This window comes from Nicotiana sylvestris, chromosome 3, assembly GCF_000393655.2.
Source record: "Nicotiana sylvestris chromosome 3, ASM39365v2, whole genome shotgun sequence".
Classification (NCBI taxonomy): domain Eukaryota; kingdom Viridiplantae; phylum Streptophyta; class Magnoliopsida; order Solanales; family Solanaceae; genus Nicotiana; species Nicotiana sylvestris.
Genome location: NC_091059.1, coordinates 56395122 through 56410632, shown reverse-complemented (window position 1 = coordinate 56410632; position 15511 = coordinate 56395122). Strand labels below are relative to the sequence as shown.

The 15511-nt window shown below is 43.1% G+C and overlaps 1 protein-coding gene across 1 annotated transcript; it reads right to left on the bottom strand.

Moving 5' to 3' along the window:
* Nucleotides 1–5787: 5787 nt before the first annotated feature.
* Nucleotides 5788–6165, bottom strand: LOC138887391 (uncharacterized). The gene has a single exon (XM_070169141.1). It carries the CDS (start codon nt 6163–6165, stop codon nt 5788–5790), a length of 378 nt encoding a protein of 125 aa, XP_070025242.1.
* Nucleotides 6166–15511: the final 9346 nt, after the last annotated feature.

Genomic DNA, 15511 nt, shown 5'->3' with positions numbered 1-15511 from the left:
CTCTGAGATCCATCAAATGCCTTCACATTCAGGCTTCCCATCTATATCTCGTGTAGTCCTTTACCTAATCTTTTCAGAGTGCTTAGTGAGCATATGTTCAGGCTCAAACCTCCATCTACCAGGACCCTGGCATTGAACTTGTCCTCAAATTGCACTGTGATGTGCAATGTCTGGTTGTGACTCAACCCTTCTGGCGGTAACTCATCTTTGCGAAAAGTAATTTTGTGATTCTCCAGTACCTGTTTGACCATGTTAGCCATTTCTCCACTCGTGATGTCGGCAGGTACATAAGTTTCACTTAACACTGTCATCAAGGCATTCTTGTGTGCGTCTATGTTTTGCGATAGTGATAGGATGGATATCTGAGCGGGAGTCTTGATTAGGTGGTCAACAATAAAGTATTCCCTTGCGTGTATTTTCCTCCAAAGATCATCAGTGCCAGTCTCAACAACAGGCAACTTAGGTGCATCTTCTTTGCTCGTTCCTCCCAGATTCTCAGGTGTGAACTCTACCAGTTCTAGTCAGACCTTGCGCCACACTTTTTCTTTCATCTTGGCTTTTCCCTCTGTTCTCGCTTCCGTAACATAATCCCATACGATGGCATCATACTTGTAAGATGGTGTGGGAGCTACCATTACAATGAAGGGTGTAGCTACCTCAACCTCAAATGGTGCCTGGGTTTGTACCACAACTGGCATGAGGGTGATCGAAGATGTTTTAGGAGTGTCTCCCTCTCGAATGAGTCCAATGGACCCTTCTTGATCTCATTCCTCATCAGTTTCTATACCGTTCACCTCCTTACCCCTATGATCTGGGAGAGGGTTATTACAGAAATTCGGTGTAGCTTCCTTTGCTTGTATGACCTTAGTGTTGATCAGTATCTCAATTTTGTCTCTTAACATGCAGCACTCTTCAATGGTATGACCCTTCATGCCTAAATGATAAGCACATGTTTTGTTGGGATTGATCCACTGGGAACGATTCTCAATAACAATAACAGTAATATGGGTGATTTATCCAGCGGCCTTCAGTCTCTCATACAATTGGGCTATGGGTTTAGCAATTGGGTGCATTTTCTAGGAGTTGTGCGGTCGAAATTTGGATGCGTCTTTTGGTAGTTTTGGAAGGCAGGCAGGCGGGAGGGCGGAGGTGAATGGTAATATGCAGGTTGAGTGTTTTAGGTATGGTAGGTGATGGCAGGTTATTTGTATTTTTTGGGCAAGGGTTGATATGTGGGTGGAGGTGTTTGGTATGTAAGGGGATACTTAAGGCCCTGGGCTACCATCATAGCACCCATTTCTTTCTTCTTTGAGATACCGTCTGATTGCAAGGCTTTATTTGTGGCTCGCAGTGCCTCGAAATTAGTCACCATCCCACTCTTGATTCCCTCTTATATCCTCTCTCCCAACTTGATGATGTTTGAGAACTTGTGATCATCGATGACCATCAACCATTCATAATATTGCGGATCTTGAGCTCTAACAAAGAACTTGTTCATTTGTTCTTCTTCACGTGCTGGCCTTACCTTTGCAGCTTCTTACCCCTTACGAGTAACATACTCGTGGAAGGTTTCTGTTGGCTTCTTCTTGAGGTTTTGGATATAGAAAATGTCTGGCGCGTTCACTGTGTTGAATCTGAATTTGTCCATGAAATCTGATGCCGTACTTACCCAATTTTCCCACTTCTTTGGGTTTTGACTAATATACCAAGACAAGGTGTCTCCTGTAAGACTTTGCATGAACAGTTTCATGCGGATTTGTTCATTCTTGCCTACTCCTACAAGCTTGTCGGATTAGGTTCTCAGATGCACCTTCGGATCACCTGTGCCACCAAATAGTTTGAACTTAGGAGGTTTGTAACCCTTCGGTAGTTCCACATCTAGCTAAATACACAAATATTCATAGTTTAGACCTTCTACGCCTTTCCCACCTTCAACACTCTGGACTCTCCTTGTAAGTTTGTTGAGATCCTCTACTATGTTTCGAAATAGCAGGTCCTTCTTAGTCGGCTCAGGTATGTATAGGGTTTGCTGCAGGGTATAGGGTATGGCTTCCACATATATTGGATTTCTTTGATGAGTTCCTGGAACATGGGTATGTGGGTAATCGTTGGTTGAGTTTTGGAGATAGGGAGTAGGTTGTGGTGCATTTTAAAAAGTGTGTTAAGTAGTGGTTGCGGGTATTAAGTTGGGTGATAGTGATGTTGTTGAGGGGTTTGCACTAGTGGTGAATTAAGGTTCTAGGGAGTTACGGGATTATGATATTGGTGTGGTGGGGGAGGATTCAGAGCTACGGGTGGTGGATTCTGGTTTTGTGTGTTTTGTGGTGGTGTTTGGTTTTGGGTAGTTGGGTTTTGCTGGTTGATGTTGGGAACATTGAGAGTAAGGGAAAGGTTTTCCAGATTTCAGACTTGTTCAATCTCACCCTATAGCTCCAGGATTTTCTGCTCCAAATGTAAGACCAACTCATTCTGCCCTGGGGTGCTTCTACCATCTAAAGTTTCAACATTTTCCGCCATAGTAGCATTATCTTTCCGGATACCACTTAAATCATTCATCTTCCCTTTGCCCTTTCCTTTGATTTATGGGTCGCTAGGTAGAGGAAGAGGTGGAGGACCTCTGGATCTAGTGTGTTATGCTGATGATGCCAGTATCGCGAACCAACCTTTGGGAATGAGAATAAATAAAGAAATAAAAAACAAAAAGTAACCAAGTCATTAAGGTGAAACAAAAGAGTGTTTGCAATAGTTAAACATTTTCCACAAAAGTCATGCAATAATTCGAAACCTAATTTGGGGACCTCATTGCGTCTGAGGTAGGCCTTAACGACACATAGACTTGGAGAAAATTGATGCCAATGCTTGCTTCATTTCATTAGTGTGAAAAATGAGCCAAAGCAATCTTTTACTAAATCGACAATAATAATAATAATAATAACAATAATAATAATATAAAATCACTAATGGCATTAAGCCTTATTACATCGAAGTCTAATCTAAACTAGAAAGTAGTAAAGAACATCTTCTCCTAATCTACTTGGTCCCTAAAGGACCTTCTCCATGCTCGGCTCTCTTGACCCCATCAATCATGTTCCCCAGATCGCGCATGTCCAGCAACAAGTGAGATTTTTCCATGTTTCCTCCTTCATCGTCATCCATGCCTTGACAATCCCAAAGTCTCTTTCTCATCATTCCTTCTAGCTCCATCCGTCCTTGCTCCAAGCATTCTAATCTCCCCGTCGACTTAGTGGCGATCTCCTTCCATTCCCTTATCGCCTCCATGTTCACTTTCTGTTGCTCCATATGCTTGGTTTCGGACTCGAACACCCTTTGTGTAGCCTCTTGTACTTCACCTGTGCCTCAGCCACTCATCTATGATCCTATCCTTCAGATTGACTCCTGGTTTGACGTCCCCAACTACATCGTTTTCCATCCATGATAGATAGTAGTACATATGACCGGTGTGATACCTGTCTGGCTCAATAGTTTCTCCTTCCACAATGATCTTTTGGTTCCACATGTGTTGCGCTTCAAACTTGAATGGGATGACATCTCCCTTGAAATCTGCCTTGTACTAAACCATGTTAGAAACCTGAGGTGTGACTTGTTTTCTTCCATCTTGCCTTATTACCCTTATAGGAGCGTAAGGGTAGATGCCTCACAACCCGATAAGTACCAAGTGAGTAGTCCCTTTTGATTTGATGATGAACTCTCTACTAGAAAACCATTCAAACATCCAATGCACTTGCTCGTCTATCCGATTGTTGAATAAACGCACCCAACCAACAATATTTCCAGGCTTTGTAAACCTGTCTGGAATAAATGTCATTTTCTTTTGGTGATGATTGTCTATGTAGTCATTCAGTGTCCTTCATGGAATCTATTGATGATATTCACCCCTCTGAAGTGTTCTAACAGCCAGACTTGTAGCAATCGATTAAAACCCTCAAAGTCTCTGAACCCATGCTTGCACCGATCTTGAGCATGATACATCTCAGCTAAGATCATTAGGATGATAGTATAAGTTTGTTTTTCGATGCCATCCATTAAGGTCGTGGCGACCATGGCTAGGTGAGTATGAATCCTTCCTCCTTGCATCGGAATGATCAACAACCCCAAGAAGTAGAAAATGAAACATAAACCCCGTGATACACCCATCCTAAAGAAGTAATGTCTAGTATATCATGGTGAAGACGATATCATTTTCTATTCCCATAACGCTCGTAAGGAAACTCAAAAGAGGTGTATGATTTCTTTAGACAAAGCAGTTCATCATTCTTCTTAAAACCCAACATCTTTAGAAAACCATGTGGAGTGTGATTTTCTGGCAATAGCAATCCCAGACTATCCCATGGTAATTTGGAGAAACCTCTATTTGTTCCAGGAGAGGAGTTATTTCAATATTGCCAAATCGAAAAACAACTTTTTTCTCATCCTAGAACATGGTAACGGCCTCGATTAATTCCCTATTTGGTCGAACGTTCAACAAAGATGACAGGTCACCAAGTACTCTCCTCACATGATTTCTTTCACAAGGTTCAAGGTCTTTCCACCAATCAATTTGCATAGGCAGGATGTTTTCGACCATACCGAACATGGGGATTTCGTGCTTCATTTTCTGCAAACAACAAAGGTTAGCTCTTTCCTCCTCCAGATCCGACTACTTACGCAATAATGATCAATATGTTGGCATATATTCTCCAAGTAATGCACATAATATGATAGTGTCCATTAGAATTGTGGAAATCTCGTTGGAATTTGTACAAGGTTTTATCTAAGCGGGTTGTTACGTCAATGACGTCTCAACCCGTACTAGGTTTAGCATGATGCATTTACATTTCAAATCGTAGTGTGGTTTCTATAAAGGTCTATACTGGTACTCCCAAGTGAACAACTTGAGAGGGAAAGGCACGGGACCGTCGACTGCACCGCTGATCGACTAGTCTAGCATAAATAAGCCTTTCCGATTTTAAAGGGTGATTTCAGGAAAGTGCAGACACTCGTCAAGCGCCGCTATGTTGATAATAGGCATGAATGGAGTATGGTGTGGAGCATGCTTTATCCAGAAATAGTAAAACATTGCCAAGTATTTGCATGATAAAAGTACGTAAAAACAACAATTATGATAAAGATGAACAGGAGCACAAAAAAAAAGAAAAAAACAAAAAGAAAAGTCAGTTTAACTCATGAAAACATGCGAGAACATAATGAAGAAGGCAGGGAAATAGGGATGGGAGAGTCATAATATAGTAGTCTTAGACAAGATGTAGGAAACAGAGAGAGGTCATATATGTCATAGCAATAAAGGGAAACATGGAAGGGATGTTCATGTTAGAATAATTTAGACAAATAAAGGAAAATAAGGGAAGGGATGTGCATGTCATAGCAATTTAAACAAATATATGAGAATAAGGGAAGAGATGTGCAGGTCATAGCAACAACAGCAACCCAGTGACATCCCACTAGTGGGGTCTGGGGAGGGTAGTGTGTACGTAGACCTTACCCCTACCCCGAAGGGGTAGAGAGGCTGTTTCCGAAAGACCCTCGGCTAAAGAGGACAAAACACAAAAGGAGACAATATCAGTATCACCATAGAAATTATAGGAAAAATAGGAACAACATGAAATCTAGAAGAAAGATGCAAAACAAAAGCGATAGCTAGTAAATAGGTCCGGAACTGAAAAGCAAAATAGTAATACACGACATTGCCACTAGCTATCTTAGACAAAAACCCTACCGGACTATTCTAACAATGGTACGAAGTAAGGAAAGACTCAGCTACCTCCTAACCTACAACCCTAACCTCCACATCTTCCTATCAAGTGCCATGTCCTCGAAAATCTGAAGCCTCGCCATGTCCTTCCTGATCACCTCTCCCCAATACTTCTTAGGCCGCCCTTTACCTCTTCTTGTGCCCTCCACAACCAGCCACTCACACCTCCTTACTAGAGCATCTGGGCTTCTCTTCTGTACATGCCTAAACCATCTGAGCGTCGTTTCCCGCATCTTATCATCAATGGGAGCCACGTGCACCTTCTCTCGAATATCATCATTCCTAATCTTATCCATCCTAGTGTACCCACACATCCTCCTCAACATCCTCATTTCTACTAGTTTCATCTTCTGAATATGTGAGTTCTTAACAGGCCAACGCTCAGACCCGTACATCATGGAATCAGGGAAGGGATGTGCAGGTCATACCAATTTAAACAAATATAGGAGAATAAGGAAAGGGATGTGCAGGTCATAGCAAAATAAAATAATATAGGAGAATAAGGGAAGGTATATGCATGTCATAGCAATTTGAAAAAATAAAGGAAAATAAGGGAAGGGATGTGCATGTCATAACAATTTAAGCAAATATAGAAAAATAAGGGAAATAATCCACATAAGTCAAATTTATTATGGTAAGAGCCTTAATATAAATCCCCAGCAGAGTCGCCATGCTGTCGTGCCCCATTTTCTCGCAAAATCAGGTTTCGACATGTGACAACTCTTCTAAATGAGGTATTAAAAGAGAAGAGTCGCCACCTGATGATTTTTAAGGTGCGTTAGGGCACCTATTTGTGAATAACTCTATTTGATTGGTATACGTCATCAAAGATCAGATAAGGGCTCAAATTACCTCAAAGAGAAGGTGTTAGGCACTCTTCAAGGTCTACAAGTGTTGGTCCTGGTCAAATTTCATACTATGTGGATTAGATAATTAAGCTAGGTGATCAAATAAGCAAAGAAAGATATAGAAGTTTAAGACTCTTATTGTAATATAAGAATTAACTATCTGACTAATTGATGCAAGTTTTAAAATCACAAGGAGTACAATTGCATCAAATTACGACTAGGTGTGAACAACAAGAATATAAAGGATACGAGGCCATTATTTTTTAGCCTAAAGGATCACCCTGTGCAACATAAATAATACTTCGCAACTCCTTTAGGGTAGGGGTTGCTCATATTATTCAGCGGGCACAGACTATCATCTCCTGTTACCTAAATACTATGTTGAAGTTATTACTTAAAGATGCTCTAGATCAATTCTAAACAGTATCCTATGTGTGCACTACCCGTCACATGCCTATGGTCTAGGAGGCTTTGGACCTACTATTAGGTGGTTTTAGATTTTACTTAGGTTACTCAAAATGATAAAACTAGGTGACATACAAAATAGATAGGACTTCACATAAAAACAATTAAGGGTTCAAAGTTAGCCTCCACACATAAACAACAAATGCACGCGAGCAGAATAGGCAATATATAGTTTTAGAATTAAGATGCATTAGAGTTGTTAAATCCTATAGACATGGTTTCTATGCGATTCTACTTTCTAGTATAGTATAAGCAGTGCTGCAGCGTTAGACAGATGAACTCCCGATTGAAAAAGTTAAAACCCCTATAGGCATGATCTCTAAATTGTTCACGCAATGAGGCAATAAGACTGTTCGAAGGCTTAGAGTTAACAACGTTTGATTTATAGACATGTTTTCTAGATGGGTGATAATATCCTATAGTTAGGATTGACAATTGAACTTGATTTTATAAAATTTTATCCCTATAGGCATGTCATCTAGGCGGGGTAGTGTAACGAAAATAACAGAAGTAGTTTATTAAAATCCTATAGTCATGATATTTAGATGACCATTTAGTGAAGACATGTATTATCATATCCTATAGGCATGTTGTCTAATAATTAATCAAGGCGTTTGATTCCTATAGGCATGTTATTTAAGAGCGCACAGTAGTAGACAGAAAATCAAGTATAGTGATTTCTAACATGCTTGAGATAATATACGAGTTTTAGACAAGTTAGGTGAAGTGTGCGGGATTCCTATAGACATGATTTTTATTAGTGTGAAGAAATAAAGCAAGTTAAACAAAGTAGCAAATAAAGCACGTAGACCCTATAGGCATGTTTTCTGCCCTTTTATACCATAATAGAGCACGCCCCTTCCCCCAATTTCACTAAATCCCCATTGTTTGTTTACAAAATTATTACAGACCGAGAATGAAATAATACATACTTAAAGAGGACCAAATACAGGCTGAAACAAATACATGCCTCTAAAGCAATTGTAGGCCCAATATCAAAGTAAACCCAGGGTATTCCCAGGCCTTCAATAGAATTAGTCCCCAGACAAACAACAGGACCAAACTACAGGCTCACCAGGACAATACAATACTCCTAAATCTAATGCACATGTGAAACAACACATATGGTCAAACACCAGGCCCAACGAATAACTTACTTACCCAAATGGATGCCAAACTTAGCCATACATGTGACAAACTACACATAGAACAGCTTTGAAATTGTAAGGCCCCGTAAATCGTTTCCTAAAAACCTGGATTTCGTGATGCCGGAGTAGGCGTAGGGGTTAATAGTAATAGAAATTCTTTGCGGCTCGCAAGCTCCCCGCAGTTCAGACCTTTTGGATTGAACAGTACGCTAAAGATTTAAAGAAAAATATTTTGTAGAAGTGTGCGTTTCTGCGGCTAATTATGCGGCATCATGATCACTCTGTGTGCCACAGAATGGCCGCAGAGTGAGGCAATCTATTTGGCCATTTTTTATGTCATTTTTGCGGTTCATTATGCGACCGCAAAACCATTTCGGTGACTGCACTTTGATCGCATAATCATCCTTAGACTTTTGTGGAGGGAGGTTCTGCGGCGCATTATGCGACCGCAGAACAGGTCTGTGGGCCACATAATGGCTGTAGAGTGAGGCACACCAGCCCAACTCCCTAGGCCATCTTTTGCGGTCATTTTGCGGACCGCATAAGCAATATGCAGTCGCATATGTGACTACAGATCTGTGTCGGGGCTACCTATTTTCTAATTCTTAAACCCGACCCAATTTTATTAAAATACCCACCTTAGGCCATTTTGAGGCAAATTTTTGATATCTTTAGAGTGAGAAAGAGGGTTCTAGAGGGAGAAGGTGTTTTTCATCAAAGAAATTTTTCTTCAATTCTTGCTTAAACCTTGAAGATTATCAAAAGAGACACCTATATCTTCTTCGCAAGAGGTAAGGTTCTATCACCCAATCTCCAAATTTCAAAATGTAGCTAGAATGGGGCATTAATAAGGTAATTCATGGGGATGGGAGTGCTTACCTTGCATGCATGTGTTCTTAAGGTATGTGGGGAGGTTGTGAGTAAAAAATGGACAAGAATGGGGTGTAGGTTTGTGTAGTCTTTCATAAAAAGGGTCATGAAACCTTAATACCCACATAGTGTGTATGCGGCGAAATCAGAGGGCCTAATTTCTTGCTATCAAGTCACTTCAGAAGAATATCTCGAGAGCACGAAAATGCGGAGTTGCGACCGAGTTCCCTCCCTCGGGGCTCGTCGAGACCCGACTCAAAGAAGATGAAGATCAAGGCTAGAGCAAAATGGGGGATTCCCAAGGCACATGGCTAAGTCTGATAGAGCCGGCCTATCCAGAGCCTGTATCGAAGAGTTGGGTCTAGCCATCCCATCTCCATGCTTTTACAACTAATGCATTTTGTACTATAATAGGATTCCCCTCCTATATAAAGGGGATCCCCATCACTTTGTAAAGGCAGCTGTTGCTCCAACTACTCTACACAAGATCAATAATAACTTTCTCTCTTCTCTCTCTAACTCACACGCTCGAGACTATCTCTTACATTTATTGCCTTCATACTTATTCTTGATTTATTGCTTGATATTGGCCATAAACTTCTTTAATTATATCCTAACTGTTATCCCTTTCCTGGTTATCCCCGATAGCTCGAGCTCGAACCCAGGCATCGACCCCGAGGCCTTCCATCAATCAGTCTGAGGCCTGGGTATCAAGCCCTTCTGTTTGATCGTTGCCCCATTTTAGCTTGTATTTCATCGTTTAACTTCATATATCTAGCATTCACTGCTCTAACAACTAGCATAAAAATAGATCACGTATTTTTAGAGCCCCATTTATAAATTCAATTGTTATTACCATTTTCATGGTAAGCAGTTTGGCGCCCACCGTAGGGCTAAAAATAATAGTGATTATTTTCTTGCTGGTTTCATTACACAAACGCAAGTTATCTTTCACACTTTTTCTTGTCCAAGATCTTTTGATTTCAGAAAAAAATGCCTGGCTCAATAAACAGAGTCGAGAACGACAACCTCGAAAACCACAAGGAAAATGGTGTGGTTGTTCCAGTCATCGGCGCGCCACCGCAGAATCTTGATAATGCGCCTGGACTGATTTCAGCGGACGCGGATTCGTAGGACGCACAGTACGTCGACAAAACCTCATACACCGACAGGAGCATATGACATGACGACCAACAGGAAGCCCAGAACACCCCAGCTCGGGAAGAACATAAAGTTAGTCTTCATGTTATTTTCGAAATGTTGTAGGCACAACAGTTGGTTATCACTCAGTTGCAAAGCCACCCGAAGACTCCCAGCATAGTAGCACCGGAAACAGCTCCCCCAACCAAACAGGTACCTGAGAGATAGAGCAATAACGGATCGATAGCCGACCCTACCATAGTAAAAATGCTTGAGGATCTCACCAAAAGGATCGAATCGGGCGTGAAAATGATAGCAACCAATGACAAGAAGGTTGAGACCTATAACTCTAGGGTCGACCAGATCTCGGGTGCACCCCTGGTCCTCAAGGGCGTAGATTCGAAGAAGTTCATAAAAAGGCCGTTCCTCGAGGAAGTTGCCCCGAATCCCATTCCAAAGAAGTTCAGAATGACGGAACTCCCTAAGTACAATGGGACCACAGACCCTAATGAGCACATTACTGCCTACACCTGTGCGGTAAAAGGCAATGATATAAGAAATGATGAGATCGAGTTCGTATTGTTGAAAACATTCGGGGAAACACACTAGACGGGGGCCATGATGTGGTATCACAACCTAGCTCCCAACTCCATAGAATCACTTACCATACTGGCAGATTCCTTCATAAAGGCACATGCTGATGCCATCGAAGCAACGGCAAGAAAGTCCGATGCATCCAAGATTAAGCAAAGGGAGATTGAAATGCTGCAAGAATACACACCTCATTCCCAGATGGAACGAATGGAACCCCGTCTCCGACGGCTGGGCGGTAAAGGCCTTCAATCAAGGCCTGAATGAACAAAGCTCGGTGGCTTCAGGATAGTTAAAATAGAACTTGATCGAGTATCCAGCTAAGACCTGGTCGAACGCCCACAACTGGCATCAGTTGCAAATTAGGGTCAAGGACAACCAGCTGGGATCCACCTCGGGCTCAGTATACCCAAGCAGGATCCTGGCAAAGAAATCGAAACCAAATGAGGAATGATACGGGTCGCACGCCGCAGATAGAAAGAGTGCCCCGAGATGCAACCTACCTCACAATGATCGGAGAACGAGTCGAGGACAATATCCTCAAGGACTCATCAATAGAGCCAGATTCGACAATGACACGAGGCCAGTGAGGGCACCTCGCCCATCAGGATACAATTTCAACATTGTTGTATCAGACATCATGTTCACCGTCAGGAAAACCAGGGACGCCAAATGGCCCAGGCCTATTTAGTCGAATCCTCCTTAGAGGAATCATAGCTTGGTGTGTGAACTATATAATATGCACAGCCACAGGACTAAAGATGGCCACCAGCTCCAAAGGAAAATAGCCAAGCTACTAAATAAAAATCACCGCCGAGAATATTTGAGCGATCAGGATCGAGTTCAGTTCCGAGTAAGGAAGGCGACCAAGGAGAACGAAGCAAATGGACCGCGACATATTACCGTGATATTGGAGGAGCAACGACGCTCTCCAGGAACTTATAAAAAGGAGGGTAAAAATGTCTGTCACCAGAGAAAAGCGTATCCGGGGATATATTCCCGAGGATGCCCTCACATTCAGTAAAGAAGACACCGAGACCTTGTCTCAACCTCACAATGACGCACTGGTAACCTTCTGCATCATTCGATCCATTTCAAATAAAACATGTGCTCATAAATTCAGGTGGCTCCATCAACATTGTCGGGCCGAGGATGATAGGGCAACTCAGACCGCCGGACCAAATCACGTCCACCTCTTGAATCTTTGGCGGATTCCACACGGTGATCGAAACGACGATAAGAAAGACCATTCTCTTAGTCAGCATGGCTGGCGCAGACCGAAACACCAAGTTTCGTATCATGAAAGGAGGCGCAAGGTATGAATGCCTTATTCAGACGGTCGCGGACGCACTGCGTGAAGGGAGTGTCGCCCCCTCTTTGCCAAAGGATGAAATCCCCAACAAGGGATGGAATTAAAACCGTCAACAGGGAGCAACACGCGGCAAGGGGAGTGTTCGCGTCACATAACGTAGCACCGACACCAATATCTCCACTCTCAAAAGAGTCAAAAGGTAATCAAACCATGTCTTCAGCCAAGCCCGATTAAACATAGTGGAGGGCTATACAGAATCCTCACTCCAAAACAATAGGGACATATCGGGCCTCAGAACATCGCCTGCACACCCCGCGATAAGGTAAGACCACCTCCCTCCTTCGTTATTTTACACTAACCCGTATGCAGACACCCGGCCAGGGTGTTCGAAAGTGTTAACCCTACCCGAAGATCCCAAGGCCTTAATGGCACCCATCGCACTCTTTCCCCTCGGCCAAGCTTTCGTCCCGAAGAGGGTTTCGCCGGCAAGGTTCTTAGCGGGGCGACGCGCCGCCTAAGGAGGATCCGACAAGCTTGCAAGTCTTCTTTTACAATCAGCCCCAAACATTGGAAGGCACCCCCCTTTAAGACGTCGTCTGCTCGGAAGAGCCAGGGAACGATAGACTAAGTTCCAATAGGAAACAATGTACCGGGCCAAACGGTCAAAAGAGCCGTGTCCGCGCAGGCCGAGCTCACTGCAACGAAACAATATCTACTTACGCCAAGCAATCAAAGAATATCTTCCGCCAAAAGTATCTCGTACTCCAAAGAAAATTCAGCATGCTCACGGTAAGGATCCCTCCATCGAGTACATCCCGAAATACTCGGAGACTTAGCGTCAACAATTTGATACCCACATGATTTCAGGGTCAGAACTCCATGATCATAAGGCCTCAACGAGGCAATCTCGAGCTTACGAGTAATGGCCTTCGAGTCTAAGCAAACTCGATGACTCGGAGACTGTCGTCAATCGCCATTCACTAAAAAACCCGAGGCCGTAAGACCCTGAGCGGGCAAGGTCGGTCTAGCCAGATCTATTATACATAACAACAAAAAATTGTAAGACCTCAACAGGCATGGAAAAACTGTAAGACCTCAACAGACATGAAAAAACTATAAGACCTCAATAGGCATGAAATTTTTTTAAGACCTTACTACAGGCATAAAACTCGATCCCCAAGTTTAGGCTATATGTCGCATTTGTAAAACTCCCGAAAGGGCATACCCTAGATGTAGATGCCTAAACTACCACATTCAGGATCACAAATGACTCCAGCCAAACACAAATGACTATGGTCAATACGGCTGCACCAGCCTAATTAATGTGACTCGAAGACGCCCGACCGTAGATAACAAAATCACAAGCCATTACTTCGAATCTACTTTGAAAAGAACCGGTTAAAACAGGATACCATCGATGGGCAAACATGTTTCGACCATGCCAGCTCCAAATTACAAGGCTTCGAGCTACTCAACCTACGAGCTAAACCTTCCGAGGTGCTTGAACATTGCCGCTAATGACTTGAAATCGAGGTTCTTCCCGAACCGACGACGGGTCAGGCAAAATAATTTAAAAAAAGTCCTTAACGAGAGGAAAACAAAGCCTACATATGCCCACAGGCAAAAGCGTAAGAGCCATTATTGCCAGCCAAACGAGCCTCAGGGCCGCACACTAAAAGGTCGCAACGACCAAAAGCATAAGATCCACTATCGCCAGCTTAAAATTTGAAAACTTGAGGAAAAGTGAGATCGAGTCGTAACCCGATTCGGAGACCGAATCCAAAAGAGTTAACTATACATGATGCCTAAGGACATAGCATAAGAGCCATGTAGCCAGACCAACAAAAAATCCTGAGGGTTGATTGAGCTCGAGCCGCAACCCGACTTGGAGACTGAACCCAAAATAGTGGAAGTACAAATGCCCAAGGGCAAGGCGTAAGAGCCGTTGTTACCAGCCCACGAAAACACAAAACTTGAGGATCAAAGTGAGCTCGAGTCGTAACTCGATTCGGAGACCGGATCCAAAATAGTTAACTATACATGATGCCTAAGGGCATAGCGTAAGAGCCATCATCACCAGCTTCACGAACCTCAAGGCCACATACATAAAAGGTCGCTTCGACCCAAGGCATAAGAGCCATTATCTCCAGCCCATAAAAACATGAAACTTGAGGGTCAATTGAGCTCGAATCGTAATCCGACTCAGAGACTAGACCCAAGACAGTCAAGTAAAAATGTGAGGGCCCCTACGCCATCTTACACTAAAAAAGTTGTGTCGGCCGAACACGTAAAAGCCCCCGGGCATGCCTGATGAGCCACAGAGCCATATTGCGGATCTAAGGATTCTCGCCAACTCCGTAAGTAGTCAACCTGGTCAAAAGCAAAACAAAAAGGGATACATAAGAGATAAAGCTTCATGTTTTCTTTTATTCAGATACACAAAAAGGTGCATTCTCCATCTACAAACGTGCTCTGCGAATATCACATACAAAATAGCAAAGTTTACGCTCTGCTTCAGAAGGCTATGGCCTACCAGCATCATATTCACTCTCCACAGTGTAGACCAGAAGTGACCGAGCATCACACTTGTCCGCCCTCACTCGAGCCAGCTCTTCCGGGAGAACAAAACCCCTGGCACTGATCTCTTCGAGTACCTCTCTTCGGGATCTGCAATGAACATATTCCAAGATCCTCTTTTCATGATCGAGGGCCCTCTTCAACTCGGCTTGGGCATCAGTAGCATCCTTCAAATGAATCGCCATCTCCTGATCAGCCTTAGTCCGACTCAATGCTGCTTCAGCCCGAGCATCAATGATTTCAACCCCGACCTTCGAAAGTTCAGACTCGAGCTTCGCAATCATATCCGCTTGAATTGAAACATTGTTATGAGCCAAGTGGAGTTGGGCCTCGAAGGCAGGAACTTTTGCCAAGTCACCCTTCTCCTCTAAAGCTTGAGCCTGCACCTGAGCTCTTAGTTCGCCACAGTCATTCCTAACTCGGTCGGCTTCACCCCTATGGTGCTCCAGATCCTCCATCTTTTTCTGCAACTGAGATAGGCAAAAATTTATCCTTAAAGGTTAAAAAGGGAAATGTGTACTACGAGAGATTACCTGCTCCATCAAATAGCTCTCATAATTTGAGCTCCGGTACGCCTCATATCGCCAGTGTATCAACTCAACCTCCTTCTCCTCGCAGAGGGGCCTAAGGGACCTACCTTCATCCAGAGCTTTCCGAAGCCTAGCCCCATGATGGAGCAGCTCAGACATGAGCTTATCAAAGGCCTGTAGAAGAAAAACTCAATAAGGAAGGGAAGACACGATATGCGGAATGACTATGCCAAAACTCACCGCAAAGTGAAGCCGGCAAA

What these genes read in the sequence shown, in the direction of transcription:
- LOC138887391 (XM_070169141.1), bottom strand. Translation starts at nt 6,165, where the DNA reads ATGTACGGGTCTGAGCGTTGGCCTGTTAAGAACTCACATATTCAGAAG.